The 13,639-nt window shown below is 36.9% G+C and overlaps 1 protein-coding gene across 1 annotated transcript in view; it reads right to left on the reverse strand.

Moving 5' to 3' along the window:
- Window positions 1-4,349: 4,349 nt before the first annotated feature.
- Window positions 4,350-13,639, reverse strand: part of LOC137406605 (TSC22 domain family protein 4-like) — a 28,388-nt gene continuing 19,098 nt past the window's right edge. Inside the window, exons 5-6 of the mRNA XM_068093198.1 lie at window positions 8,301-8,349; window positions 4,350-5,240 (exon numbers count right to left, since the gene is read on the reverse strand). Of these exons, the coding sequence (XP_067949299.1) occupies window positions 5,058-5,240; window positions 8,301-8,349 (232 nt within the window). The 3' untranslated portion in view covers window positions 4,350-5,057. The remainder of the gene's footprint in view (window positions 5,241-8,300; window positions 8,350-13,639) is intronic.

A 13,639-nucleotide genomic window follows, 5' to 3' on the forward strand; every position in this document is an offset into this window, starting at 1 on the left:
CCAGTCATTCATGGACAGCGTTTTGAATAGTTTGTGTTAGTGTCCTATTAACCCGCTCCACCTCACTATTAGCACGAGGGTAATAAGGAGTACTTCTTACATGTTTGGTTCTACATGAAGCTAGATAATCATTAAACTCTCTTGATGTGAAGGTCACCGCATTATCACTCACAAGTTCTTTTTCTCTAGCAAATAATCTTTCAAAGAACTGTATTGTATTCTTCAATGTGGCGCTACCCATGAAAGCTACCTCTGGCTACTTAGAGCGATAATTTACCAGTGTTGCAGCAAACTTATCATCACGACTACCAATCACAAATGGGCCTATACAGTCTATTGATTTTCCGCCGGGTAATTTCACAGGATTTGAAAGAGCATCTTTAGTAATATGTGATTTATTATTTAAGTTACATATTTCAAAATCACGAACTGCGCGCTCACTCAAATTATTCATACCCTTGAACCAGTAGATGGACCGAATCTATCTTTTAGATTTGGTTATACGTTGATGAGCCTTAATCCCTACACCAATATCTTGACTTGGCATAAATTCGGGGACTACAATACGCTGATCTCTTTACACCAATTCACCATGCAAAAATAACTGATTTTTCAGTTTTTAATACAACCAATCTGGCGCATTTGACCGAATCTTCTTATCGGATCTGATAACTCAATCTGTTCCTGACTTACAGCCTCCGATCGACAAGCTGTCGTGAACTCATCTAACTCTATAGCAGTGTTTACCATAGCCACTACATCAGTGTCATTTTTACATGCATCCTGTCCTTTATAGGCAGCCTAGACATAGTTTCTGCTATTATATTATCAATACCTTTGACATGTCTAACACCAAAGTTATATACATTGACTTGAGAGCTCCATCTGGCTACTCAGTGTCCAGTACGCTTAGACTGCGACTCCATCATATAGAATAGTAATTGGGTTGTGATCAGTCTTAAGTAAAAACTGTCTCCCCCAAAGTTAAGTATGCAACTGCTTAACAGCCCAAACAAATGACAAAGCTTTTAACTCAAGAGCACTAGTTTGATTCAGTACCCGAAAAAGATTTTGATGCAAATGCCACTACTCGCTCTGACCCATCCATTGGTATTTGGCTCAAATACGCACCTAATCTTGCACCACTAAATTAGTAGTTACGATTGTCTCAAGACTGCTATCAAAAGCTGCTAGCACTTCACTACATAACCTAGCTTGTTTGGCAGTATTAAAGGTACAGGTACATGCTTTAATCATTGTTTTAGATCACCTGTCATCGTCACCTGTAACCTGTCATCGATGACAGCCCTAGAACAAATCTAGCGTAATATTGAATCATCCCCATAAACTTTTTCAAGTCTCTTCTAGTCTTACTTTCCATTGACACCACCACAGCTATTTTTTCATGTAGAGCTGTAATACCCTCACTATTGATACAACATCAGAGAAATTCAACACTAGATTGTCTGAGTCCACACTTAGAGTTTAGGATGAAAGCGGCCTAATCTAATCGCTCAATAACAAACTCGAAATAAGTTTCATGATATTTTGTATCCTTAGCAAACACGCAAGTGTCATCCAAATACCAGACACAAAACTCAGTCATTCAGTATTCTATCCATGACCTTGCTGAAGAAACTAGGTGCAGAAGTCAGACCAAATGGAATCTTAGTCTACCTGAACAGACGTTGGGCAGTAATGAATGCTGTCAAATCTTTAGAATCGTCAGTCAGAGGCGCCTGATTATATACAGCTTTCAAATCCAAAGTGCTAAACACTGCCTTCTTTCATGGAATGCACTATTCTTTTTATATGCAGCAGAAGAAAACAATCCATTGGAATATTCTGATTTTAAGAATATATTCTAAATACAGACATCAGTTGATAATTTCTCTTCCATCACCATCAAAGGAGAGACCCACTCTGCTAATTCAATAGGCTCCATAATAGTTTCCGACTTCAATCGATCCAAGTCAGAACATACCTTGTCACAAACAGAATAAGGAGGTGCTTGGTATATCTGCTTTACTAGCTTGGCGTCAGGCTTCGACTTGATCTTATGAACGTATTTTGTAACCTTATTAGTTACATTTGACTCAGTCTTGTCAATAACCGTTCAGATTCTGTTTAAATCCAGTAAGTTTCATAACATCGGTATTTCAAGTTGCACAACCCCTCTTGGCTATATAGAAAAATACACTAGTACACTGTCCATCAACGTGCACTTCTAATGTACAACAACCAACAACCGGGATAAGCTTGCCAGAATAATCAGACAATCTCCGAGGTGCTTCACCATCTTGTCAGAGAACGCCTTATAAACCTACATGTTATATGGCAGTATGGATACACTTGAACCACAGTCTACTTCAAACATGTCATTAAAAGATTTGCTAATCTGTCTCTCACTCATTATTTTACAATAGAAATTATTTTATTGTCTGTCCTGCTCCCTCTAGATGACCTATTCATAGATTGTACGTCATCAGACCCCTCGACTGTACGTTATCATAATAACATCCTGCTATCAGTCTTCTCAAATCAGTCACAAAATCATCAATGCTTTCATCCACAGCTTGCGCTCGAGCTTTACATTTATATCTCATCATTTTCTCACACATTATACCCACATAATGTGCTATGATTGCATTCTTGGCTTCTGCCGATTCTATCATGTCCAACATCCAGAGTTAAAAATGTCCTCTAACCTTCACTGCTAAAGCTGGTAGTAAAATGAGCTCTACTGATGCTATTGTCCAGCTGACCGAACCTACCAAGTAACTCGAAATTGTCATACATTTCTATCCACATTTCATACAGTATATTCGGTTTCATAAAATTGATAAAGAATAGAGTTGATGGCTGCGCTAACACTTGCATCATCTGTTTGTGATCACTTGACTGAGCACTCATTAATGTACAATTAACATTAAAAGAACTACTTGAGTCTCCATCCTCATCGCCATTTGGTAGTATTCGATCGGTCTAGATTATGTGTAGCTCAAAATTTAAGTTTCAACAACAGCAGATTTATTTTATCATTTTTCATGAAAGCGCAGATGATAACGCTCTGCTCTCCGATATCAAATTTTGGTCATCTTAACATAAGAAGATAACTCCAACATATAAGTGTAAACATAAATCGTATTATACATACATGTACGGTAGTTACGTTACTGAACACTACAAATATCAAGTTTTATGAGGAAACCGCGTTTTGTGTAACATTATACACATATACTAATACTGTGTAATCGGTTTCGCGGCGTTGCATAGCTGGCTGCCAAATAACATAAAGGGACATGGTATTTCAAAGTTATTACAAAAATGAAAAGAAAACTAAATTAAGCATGATTTAGCAAATGTATATTAAAAAACTCTTTGTTTTGCTTTACCAAATACCAAACAGCATGTGCTGCAAGCGGCAACAATTAACACCGAAATTGCCTTTTCCTCTCGAGCTCATCGGCCTTCATATATGCAGAAATTAACAAACATAAAATCCGAATACCATCTTTCAAGTTTAAGCCAATCAACTAAAAATGCATGTGTCAACTTTTTCACTTTTCCCAGCCATAAAGGTACATTTACACTAGGTGGTTAGAACTTGACTTTGGGAGTCAGATCTACAAATAAACTTGCAATGCAAGGCTACATGCGATTTTGCATTTGTTAGGCAAAATAAATCAATTGTGGAAGAGCAAATAATATATGTGGAAGCAATATTGCAAATCCATTTCCTGTTAAATTTGATCGCTTGTTAACCGAAATACATGCGAGTTCTCACATGATAACACTACGATCACTTGTCTAGTATGAAAATAATGCGAAGGATTGTCGCAGGTGCAATGTTCACGATCAACTCAAGACATTTAAATTGCACGATTTTTGAACAATTGTGTAGCAAATTCAAGTATATACAGCAAAAAAATTCAATTAAAGTAACCAATTGTCTCATCATTTAATAATGGTGGTACGTAACTATATGAAAACGCATTTCTATATTTTGTGGCTAGGAATAAACTTCATGATATCTTTATGACCTGTTCACTAAACTACTACTACACTTGGCCAAAAAACCCACCAGTGAACAAATTAAAATCTTCCTAGCATATCTTATGTGATTTTTGAGCGGGAAAAATCCACATAACTTGCAGAGTCCCTAGAGCAAATTCACCTCGTTGTCTGTATAACAGCTCACCTTGGAATGACCAAATCTAATATATTTACAGCAAGATATTCACAGATCTACCTTTGAGAAAATAACTAAGGAATTAAAACTACCAAGCTAGATCTCTGAGCTACTACGCAATTGCATTTGCAAAATAGGTAGACGGCAGACTTGGCAGAGACCATGTAAATTTTACTACATGGTTATAAATTTATTTCAGCAATATCTATTCGTTCAGCAAGATTAGCACCAGCAGTTTATACAACATGACAACAGCATGTTGTTAGAGCTTGCCTAAACAAGAGTCGAAGTAATGTAAGAACCTACATGGCTGCAGCTGTCAAAGTATGTACAGGGAAGGCTCATACTTCCTATTACAGGAGGATAGCGACAGAAACAAAGCACAACATTAATTTCATCTGTTAACAACTTTGGGTCCTTTAGTTTAGAATAATATAAGTTAAGATTGGAACTAGGTCAATGATGTAAATGATTACAAGGTGTGGCATCGTCTGTCCATTCTGCAACATTTAGAACAATAACCAAAGGTAGCAATTGTTATAATTAGATAGCGTATGATTCAATTGAGCAGGGCAAGCAGCATTCCGTACATCTCACAGGTGAACACCAGTCAGCAATCCAATTTTGGCTCCGACAGTAAAGAGCGGAATATATTGCCATGATTGTGTGTAGCAGCCATGTCAGGCAGCGTGTGATGAAGGTCACATGACAGCCATAGTTGCGTTGAAGGACTTGTGATCGGCCAGATGAGTCCAGTTCGCTTGTTCTCCAGTAACCCCTATCTTCTTCTTGACCTCAGGCTTCTTCCACTTCAAGAATGGTCGGCAAACCAACCGCATAACACAGAGTACCCTGGGTCAACAGGTCAATGATTCTGCTGTCGGTTGAGTAAAGCTAGCTGGGCCATAGTCTCAGGAGCTGCAGATGACCTCAAAAGCTTATTCTCCTGTTCGAGCTGAGAGTTTCTCTCTATGAGCTGTTTTATCTGTAGCTTGAGATCCTCGACTTCTTCCCTCACAGCTAGCATCAAATGACTTTTCACCAAATCCTGTGTAAACACATTTGTCTAATGCTATATTTCCATGGCTTAACCCGATGTTAGGCCAGTCTCTTCTATAATATATGGCTGCCACTAATTTGTTTTCAAATTTTTGAAGACTGGTGACTATATTGAAAAAAAAACCACAACTTTAAGTACTCCTGATAATAAAATAACAACAATTTCTCTACTTACAAAATTATAAGATGAACGCAGAGCTAAACTTGCAAAAGCTGCTAGTTTCAAGCTAGTGCTGTCAACCGAGTTGATGACTTTATATACATCTATTGTGACTATTGAACAGTGAGGAGGGTTCATTGGGTTTTCAATAATATTTGTTGTGTAATTCAAATCAAATACTAGATTTTATCATAACAGAGATTTGGGACTTTTGAAGAATATTGACTGGAAACAGCTACAATGCTACATAGCTATATTGAAACAGCTACAATGCTACATAACTATATTGAAACAGCTACAATGCTACATAACTATATTGAAACAGCTACAATCCTACATAACTATATTGAAACAGCTACAATGCTACATAGCTATATTGAAACAGCTACAATGCTACATAGCTATATTGAAACAGCTACAATGCTACATAGCTATATTGAAACAGCTACAATGCTACATAACTATATTGAAACAGCTACAATGCTACATAGCTATATTGAAACAGCTACAATGCTACATAGCTATATTGAAACAGCTACAATGCTACATAACTATATTGAAACAGCTACAATGCTACATAGCTATATTGAAACAGCTACAATGCTACATAACTATATTGAAACAGCTACAATGCTACATAACTATATTGAAACAGCTACAATGCTACATAACTATATTGAAACAGCTACAATGCTACATAACTATATTGAAACAGCTACAATGCTACATAACTATATTGAAACAGCTACAATGCTACATAACTATATTGAAACAGCTACAATGCTACATAACTATATTGAAACAGCTACAATGCTACATAACTATATTGAAACAGCTACAATGCTACATAGCTATATTGAAACAGCTACAATGCTACATAACTATATTGAAACAGCTACAATGCTACATAACTATATTGAAACAGCTACAATGCTACATAGCTATATTGAAACAGCTACAATGCTACATAACTATATTGAAACAGCTACAATGCTACATAACTATATTGAAACAGCTACAATGCTACATAACTATATTGAAACAGCTACAATGCTACATAACTATATTGAAACAGCTACAATGCTACATAGCTATATTGAAACAGCTACAATCCTACAGCTACTATAACTATATCAGAATTTCTGTCCATTAAAGCAGAGCGTGTGTTGACAAGTTTTACAAAAACTCACAAAACAAATTAAAAAAAGTATGCCTAATTTAATATGAATGATCTTTTAAATTCCACTTTATGTAAAGAATGAATTTAGAGCAAACACAATTCACTTTGATATTAGAGCAATTAGCTTCAACTTTGCCCTCCACATGCAAAAGATTGATGTGACGAGGCGGTGAACTCATCACCCAACTATTAACTCTAGACTAATAGCTTATACCCGTGCTCAATAACTAATATTAATGATAATATTATTGTCAAGTTTTACTACTCGGTTTACTTATAAACTCATAAAATCCCTGTTATGATGCATTATAACTACATATTGGGAAAAGCAATGGCCAACATAAACCAATTTCTCACATTCATGCTAGTCTGTAGCAATGACATCGGTAATTCACGCATTTATGTTTTATCAAAAAATGACTGCCTTGTGTTATAGCCAAAAGCTTCCCTCATCCATGTTTTTGTCTCCAAAACTGGTTTTTGCTCTAACACCAAAATCATAGATGAAAAAGGTAATATGATTTGACTGTTCTAAATAAATGTAATTTTAAATTTATATATAATTTTTTAAATCTCTGATACAAGTTGGAACAAGCTCTAAGTTTTTACAAAGTGAGTTAAAATCGAACCTTAACAATAGTCTTTGAGGTAAACAGCAATACAAGTTGGCAGCGATTTCCCTGTTTATATAAAACCATTTGTAATAACGAGCTTGATTTGATAGCTCTGATAGGAAGAGCTAATAGCAATGGTAGATTTATACATAGCAAAGCAATTTCCTTTTAGAAACTAATTATGAGCCTATGTATAAGATAAGACTGCAAATTAAAAATGTTAAATCTTTGTAAAACAGCAGCCACCTGCTACTACTCATTTGTGTCTTTGATAAATAGCCTTGCTCAAGAGCATACTATCCAGTTAATGCTTAGCTTGGTCTCATGACAATTGAATAGAAATCTGCCCCGACCTTTGGTGCCTTGAATGGGAGGTGTTTCAGTAAGTCAATTTTTAGTCAGTGAACTACTACATTAGTCAGTGAACTACTACATTAGTCAGTGAACTACTACATTAGTCAGTGAACTACTACATTAGTCAGTGAACTACTACATTAGTCAGTGAACTACTACATTAGTAAGTGAACTACTACATTAGTAAGTGAACTACTACATTAGTCAATGAACTACTACATTAGTCAGTGAACTACTACATTAGTCAGTGAACTACTACATTAGTCAGTGAACTACTACATTAGTCAATGAACTACTACATTAGTCAGTGAACTACTACATTAGTCAGTGAACTACTACATCAGTCAGTGAACTACTACATTAGTCAGTGAACTACTACATTAGTCAGTGAACTACTACATCAGTCAGTGAACTACTACATTAGTCAGTGAACTACTACATTAGTCAGTGAACTACTACATTAGTCAGTGAACTACTACATCAGTCAGTGAACTACTACATTAGTCAGTGAACTACTACATTAGTCAGTGAACTACTACATTAGTCAGTGAACTACTACATTACATGAACGTATCATTTTAGTCAGTGAACTACTACATTACATGAACGTATCATTTTAGCTTTTAGATAGGGTGTTTCAGCCATGGAACAGCTTTTGCTGACAACCAGAGTGCTGCGTGTTTAAAGGGTAACATTTACATCAAGCAAGCAAGCCCGAGTTAGCCATATTAACATACGTACCATGGCCTGTTCTATTTTGTTGTCAATGGCCACTCCGGTACCAGTTGCACTGCAACACAAAAAATAGCCTTACAATACAATGGGTAGTATCCATACAAGCGGGAGGGGTCAACACCAAAACTCAATCTTATTTCTGTCTGAAGGTAGAGAACTGACTTTTCTACAATAAAATGTACCTAAGAAATAGGCGGTGAGATGGTCATGCTGTAACAGAGTATCAGGAGACAGGCAAGGAGATGATGGTTATTGAATAGAACAGTCATCAATGGTGAATTTAGGGGTGAGGTAGTTGTTCCACCATTGTCAGGATTACACATTTGCCATAAGAGGTGAGTGAGGAAAGAGGTGAGTGAAGAAAGAGAAGAGCAAGCGATGAAGAAGAGATGAAGAGATAGCCACCTAACAGACAGTGTATACTCACTGGTTCAATAGACAGTATCTAATCATGAGTCAAGTTAAAGAACTAGCCTTATAAGGAGTAGGAGCACTGCTGTTATGTTGTGATATGGCAAGCTTGCGATTTGGTGAGCATATATTGCGATATGACGGGCATATATAGCCATGCCTATGTGGTCGACATTAATGCATGTTGAGATATAATAACAGGAAGCATACACTGCAACAAAAGTATGTGAAGTGATATTGCTAAGATATGTGGTGTAATGGCATGATATCATGAGGACATAGTGCGACACGGAGAACTCATGTTGCGATATAGCATGGATACTGGGATACGACAGGCGCATGGCTTAATTTAGCCAGCCAATGGTACAACATATGACAATCTCACATGATATAGCGGGCAAATGGTATAATAAACAGGGCAGATGGTATGATAAACTAAAAAAAGGAAGAGGGGGCAACTACAAATTGGCACGAAAAGGCCCTGATCATACAAGAAGATATGAGCTTACATCACTTATCGAGTCATGGAACAATTGTGAAGTTCATATGAAACAATTGAGAAGTTCATATGAAACAACTGACAAGTTCATATGAAACAACTGACAAGTTCATATGAAACAACTGACAAGTTCATATGAAACAATTGAGAAGTTCATATGAAACAACTGACAAGTTCATATGAAACAATTGAGAAGTTCATATGAAACAACTGAGAAGTTCATATGAAACAATTGAGAAGTTCATATGAAACAATTGAGAAGTTCATATGAAACAACTGAGAAGTTCATATGAAACAATTGCGAAGTTCATATGAAACAATTGAGAAGTTTATATGAAACAAATGAGAAGTTCATATGAAACAATTGAGAAGTTCATATGAAATAACTGAGAAGTTCATATGAAACAATTGAGAAGTTCATATGAAACAATTGAGAAGTTCATATGAAACAATTGAGAAGTTCATATGAAACAATTGAGAAGTTCATATGAAACAATTGAGAAGTTCATATGAAACGATTGAGAAGTTCATATGAAACAATTGAGAAGTTCATATGAAACAAATGAGAAGTTCATATGAAACAATTAAGAAGTTCATATGAAACAATTGAGAAGTTCATATGAAACAATTGAGAAGTTCATATGAAACAATTGAGAAGTTCATATGAAACAATTAATAATTGAAGAAACTAGTTAAAGAAATCTGATAAGGTTCCAGTCCGAGTCAATACAAATCACAAATCATATTCAGTAGCTTGACATATAAATCGTCTATGAAAACTGTTACACAAGCCAGAAACATGAAGAGAAGGAAGACCGCATTCTAACCTAGTATGTACAATAGTAGTTTTATTATCAATCTCACTGGTTTTATAGACCATGATTGAGGTAATTTTACAATAAGATGATGGAGAGCGCACACCGTCGACGTTCGTTAACAGCGATTTGATTATTTTCTCTAAAGAGCAAAGTCTATTCTGAAAAGTAAAACTAATAACAAATATTTTGTAAGCCTACAATAAGGCAAAAGAACAAAATATGTTTACTATAAAGAGCAGTTCTACCTGTTTGTTGTCTATTTGTATCCAGAGGTCAAGGCTAGGATAAAAGGTACCTTTTGACGATATTCCAACTCGTGACATTCAGATTGGTGGACCAACGCTGTAACACCTGCACCAATCGAGCGCCTTTGTATTTATGAACAATTGCACAGCTGTCCTATTCTCCTTTTTGTCGACACATTAAACTATCTATTATGGCGAACTAGAATGTGGCAAAAGTTATATATAACGGATATGATGCTATACGCACAGCGATTTTTCTTCCGCAAGTTTGGCGAGATAAACTAACATTCACATCAAATTTGAAAACTCCCCCAACCACTTCACGTTATATGGAAATTTTTACGTAGTAGCAGATATGCGTTATACGAGCGTCTACTGTAGTTGCAAAAATGCTCATATTACCCATAATGCCCATGTATAAAATAACTTTTGCAAGAGACACTATACAGTTAGGACTCATACAGATGAGATGAGTGTAGTAGACACTATATAGTTAGGACTCATACAGATGAGAAGTGTGTAGTAGACACTATACAGTTAGGACTTATACGGATGAGATGAGTGTAGGAGACACCATACAGTTAGGACTCATACAGCTGTGATGAGTGTAGTAGACGCTATACAGTTAGGACTCATACAGATGTGATGAGTGTAGTAGACACTATACAGTTAGGACTCATACAGATGAGGTGAGTGTAGTAGACACTATACAGTTAGGACTCATACAGGTGAGATGAGTGTAATAGACACTATACAGTCAGTACTCATACAGATGAGATGAGTGTAGTAGACACTATACAATTGGGACTCATACAGATGTGATGAGTGTAGTAGACACTATACAGTTAGGATTCATACAGATGTGATGAGTGTAGGAGACACTATACAGTCAGGACTCATACAGATGAGATGAGTGTAGTAGACACTATACAGTTAGGACTCATACAGATGAGATGAGTGTAGTAGACACTTTACAGTTAAGACTCATACAGATATGGAATTACCTCTCTGAAGGAGACTGAAGAGCAGTGTCGAGAACATATACAAATGTACTGACAGCGCTACCCTCAATGTTGCCAGTCAAGAGCTCTGACTCGTAAGCTTGTATACCTTCGTCATTCATTTTACAGGCTAGAGACCATTATACACGGCCAACGCTGTTCTGATAATAGTTGTACACACACGTAAGAAAACAAGGCGTCCTCCCCTCCCCTAGGACGGCGTACAACTGTTTATTGGCTTTGTGGAAAATTTCCAAGGGCATGTTAGCTTATTCGCCAGGGCAAGAAAAAGGGAATGGGTATTTATTGGTTGGTCAGACATTGATTATACAAAAGACCGAAACATAAAAAGCGGCTATTGAGAGGCCCAAGTGAGCTGGCTGCATATACTAATAGAATCGATTTTAGCAGAGTTGGTTAAGCAAATAGTGTCCATTGATGAGTGATCCAATCAACACAAACTTACATAAGAGGTGAGAGATGGATCAATACACTTTCCTCAGAGCCATTATACCTTGAAGCAGTGCATAGTAACCGGGTGCAACAATGAGTAGGCAATCTACATGCTGCATTCAACCAGCTAGCAATGTCAATATTGACAGCATACACAGAGCAAAAAGGTCAGAGTTTAGGTTATATGTAGATTGTATGCGTTTCTGCCAGCAAGGAAGAGTTGGCCGGTCACACTTTTGAACTCGGTCAGTTGTGATGAGAAAAATGAATAATCGTTATTGGTTACGGAATACAGAAGCCGCATTGCACTAACACACAGATAACAGATGAGACAATTAGTGTAGAATATTTAGAAATTTATAAATTGGAAAGGTGTTTACTAAAAATGGTACAATACTCACCTACAGGTAAGATGACCGGCTACATAGCTCAATCTCCTACACGTATGGGTTGGTGCTGCCATTTTTAAAGATAAGAGGTGAATGAGAAGTGGAAGAATGATATATTAGAGTCCAAGGTGGCAAGGCGTTAACTATTGCATGAGAAAATAACAGTTGGAGGGTGTGCGATGGTCAAGGAACAGACAATCTGAACAGCGTAGGAGCTGGAGGAGGCCTCGAGGGCTATCAATGAAGAGCTATTGATAGAGGGCTATCGATGAAGGGCTATTGATGAAGGGCCATCAACATACTCATAGTGATAGAAAGACACACGTGTGTTTGCAATGACTGATCTAGGTCTGAACTAGCTACATGCATAGCATTTAGAAAGACAACCATGGATCATACAAAATAATCTGATGACCGGAGTATACTTGTACAGTGATGTCGACTCACTCACTTGTAGGTATTTTCTTTCCACTACTAAAGGAGGAATCACAGTGTCAAAGACTTTCCATTTACACAAATTGTTACTGGGTAGACACGCTACTTTAACCTGGAGTAATTTACTCCTATATATAATCGTACAACACCTTGAGCACAAGAGGCTATGCAGGTTGATGAAACAATCGTACAACACCTTGAGCACAAGAGGCTATGCAGGTTGATGAAACACTCGTACAACACCTTGAGCACAAGAGGCTATGCAGGTTGATGAAACAATCGTACAACACCTTGAGCACAAGAGGCTATGCAGGTTGATGAAACAATCGTACAACACCTTGAGCACAAGAGGCTATGCAGGTTGATGAAACAATCGTACAACACCTTGAGCACAAGAGGCTATGCAGGTTGATGAAACAATCGTACAACACCTTGAGCACAAGAGGCTATGCAGGTTGATGAAACAATCGTACAACACCTTGAGCACAAGAGGCTATGCAGGTTGATGAAACAATCGTACAACACCTTGAGCACAAGAGGCTACGCAGGTTGATGAAAACTGTGAGATTTCGTTTGTTATTGTTATGTAGCGGAATCTCTAGAATGACTGAATGAAAGAATTGATCCTTGATGATCATCGCGTTGTTTTCTGAATAAAAATAAAATGACTTAACATAAAACAAAACATCAATTATATAATTATGGATCCATTAACACTCGGTCTAATTCTTCAGATTCACCATTGCTAAAGAACTGTTATTTGTTTCCATCAAATCTATTCAGTGTTGCAAATGTGGCACATGTAAGACCTCCCATTTTCAACTGCACTAAAAAAACAAGAGAACAGGTCCATTTTTGTTAATAGTCCCCATTTCGACAGCCTATCACACAAAGTTCACCATTTCAACAGCCTATCACACAAAGCTCACTATTTCAACAGCCTATCACACAAAGCTCACCATTTCAACAGCCTATCACACAAAGCTCACCATTTCAACAGCCTATCACACAAAGCTCAAATATACATGTAAGAAGGCAAATAAATAATTGGTTACAGCATAAGTCCGAGCATCAAGGAGTTATTACTGTATAAA

Source organism: Watersipora subatra, chromosome 10 (genome assembly GCF_963576615.1).
Source record: "Watersipora subatra chromosome 10, tzWatSuba1.1, whole genome shotgun sequence".
In the NCBI taxonomy this organism is placed as follows: domain Eukaryota; kingdom Metazoa; phylum Bryozoa; class Gymnolaemata; order Cheilostomatida; family Watersiporidae; genus Watersipora; species Watersipora subatra.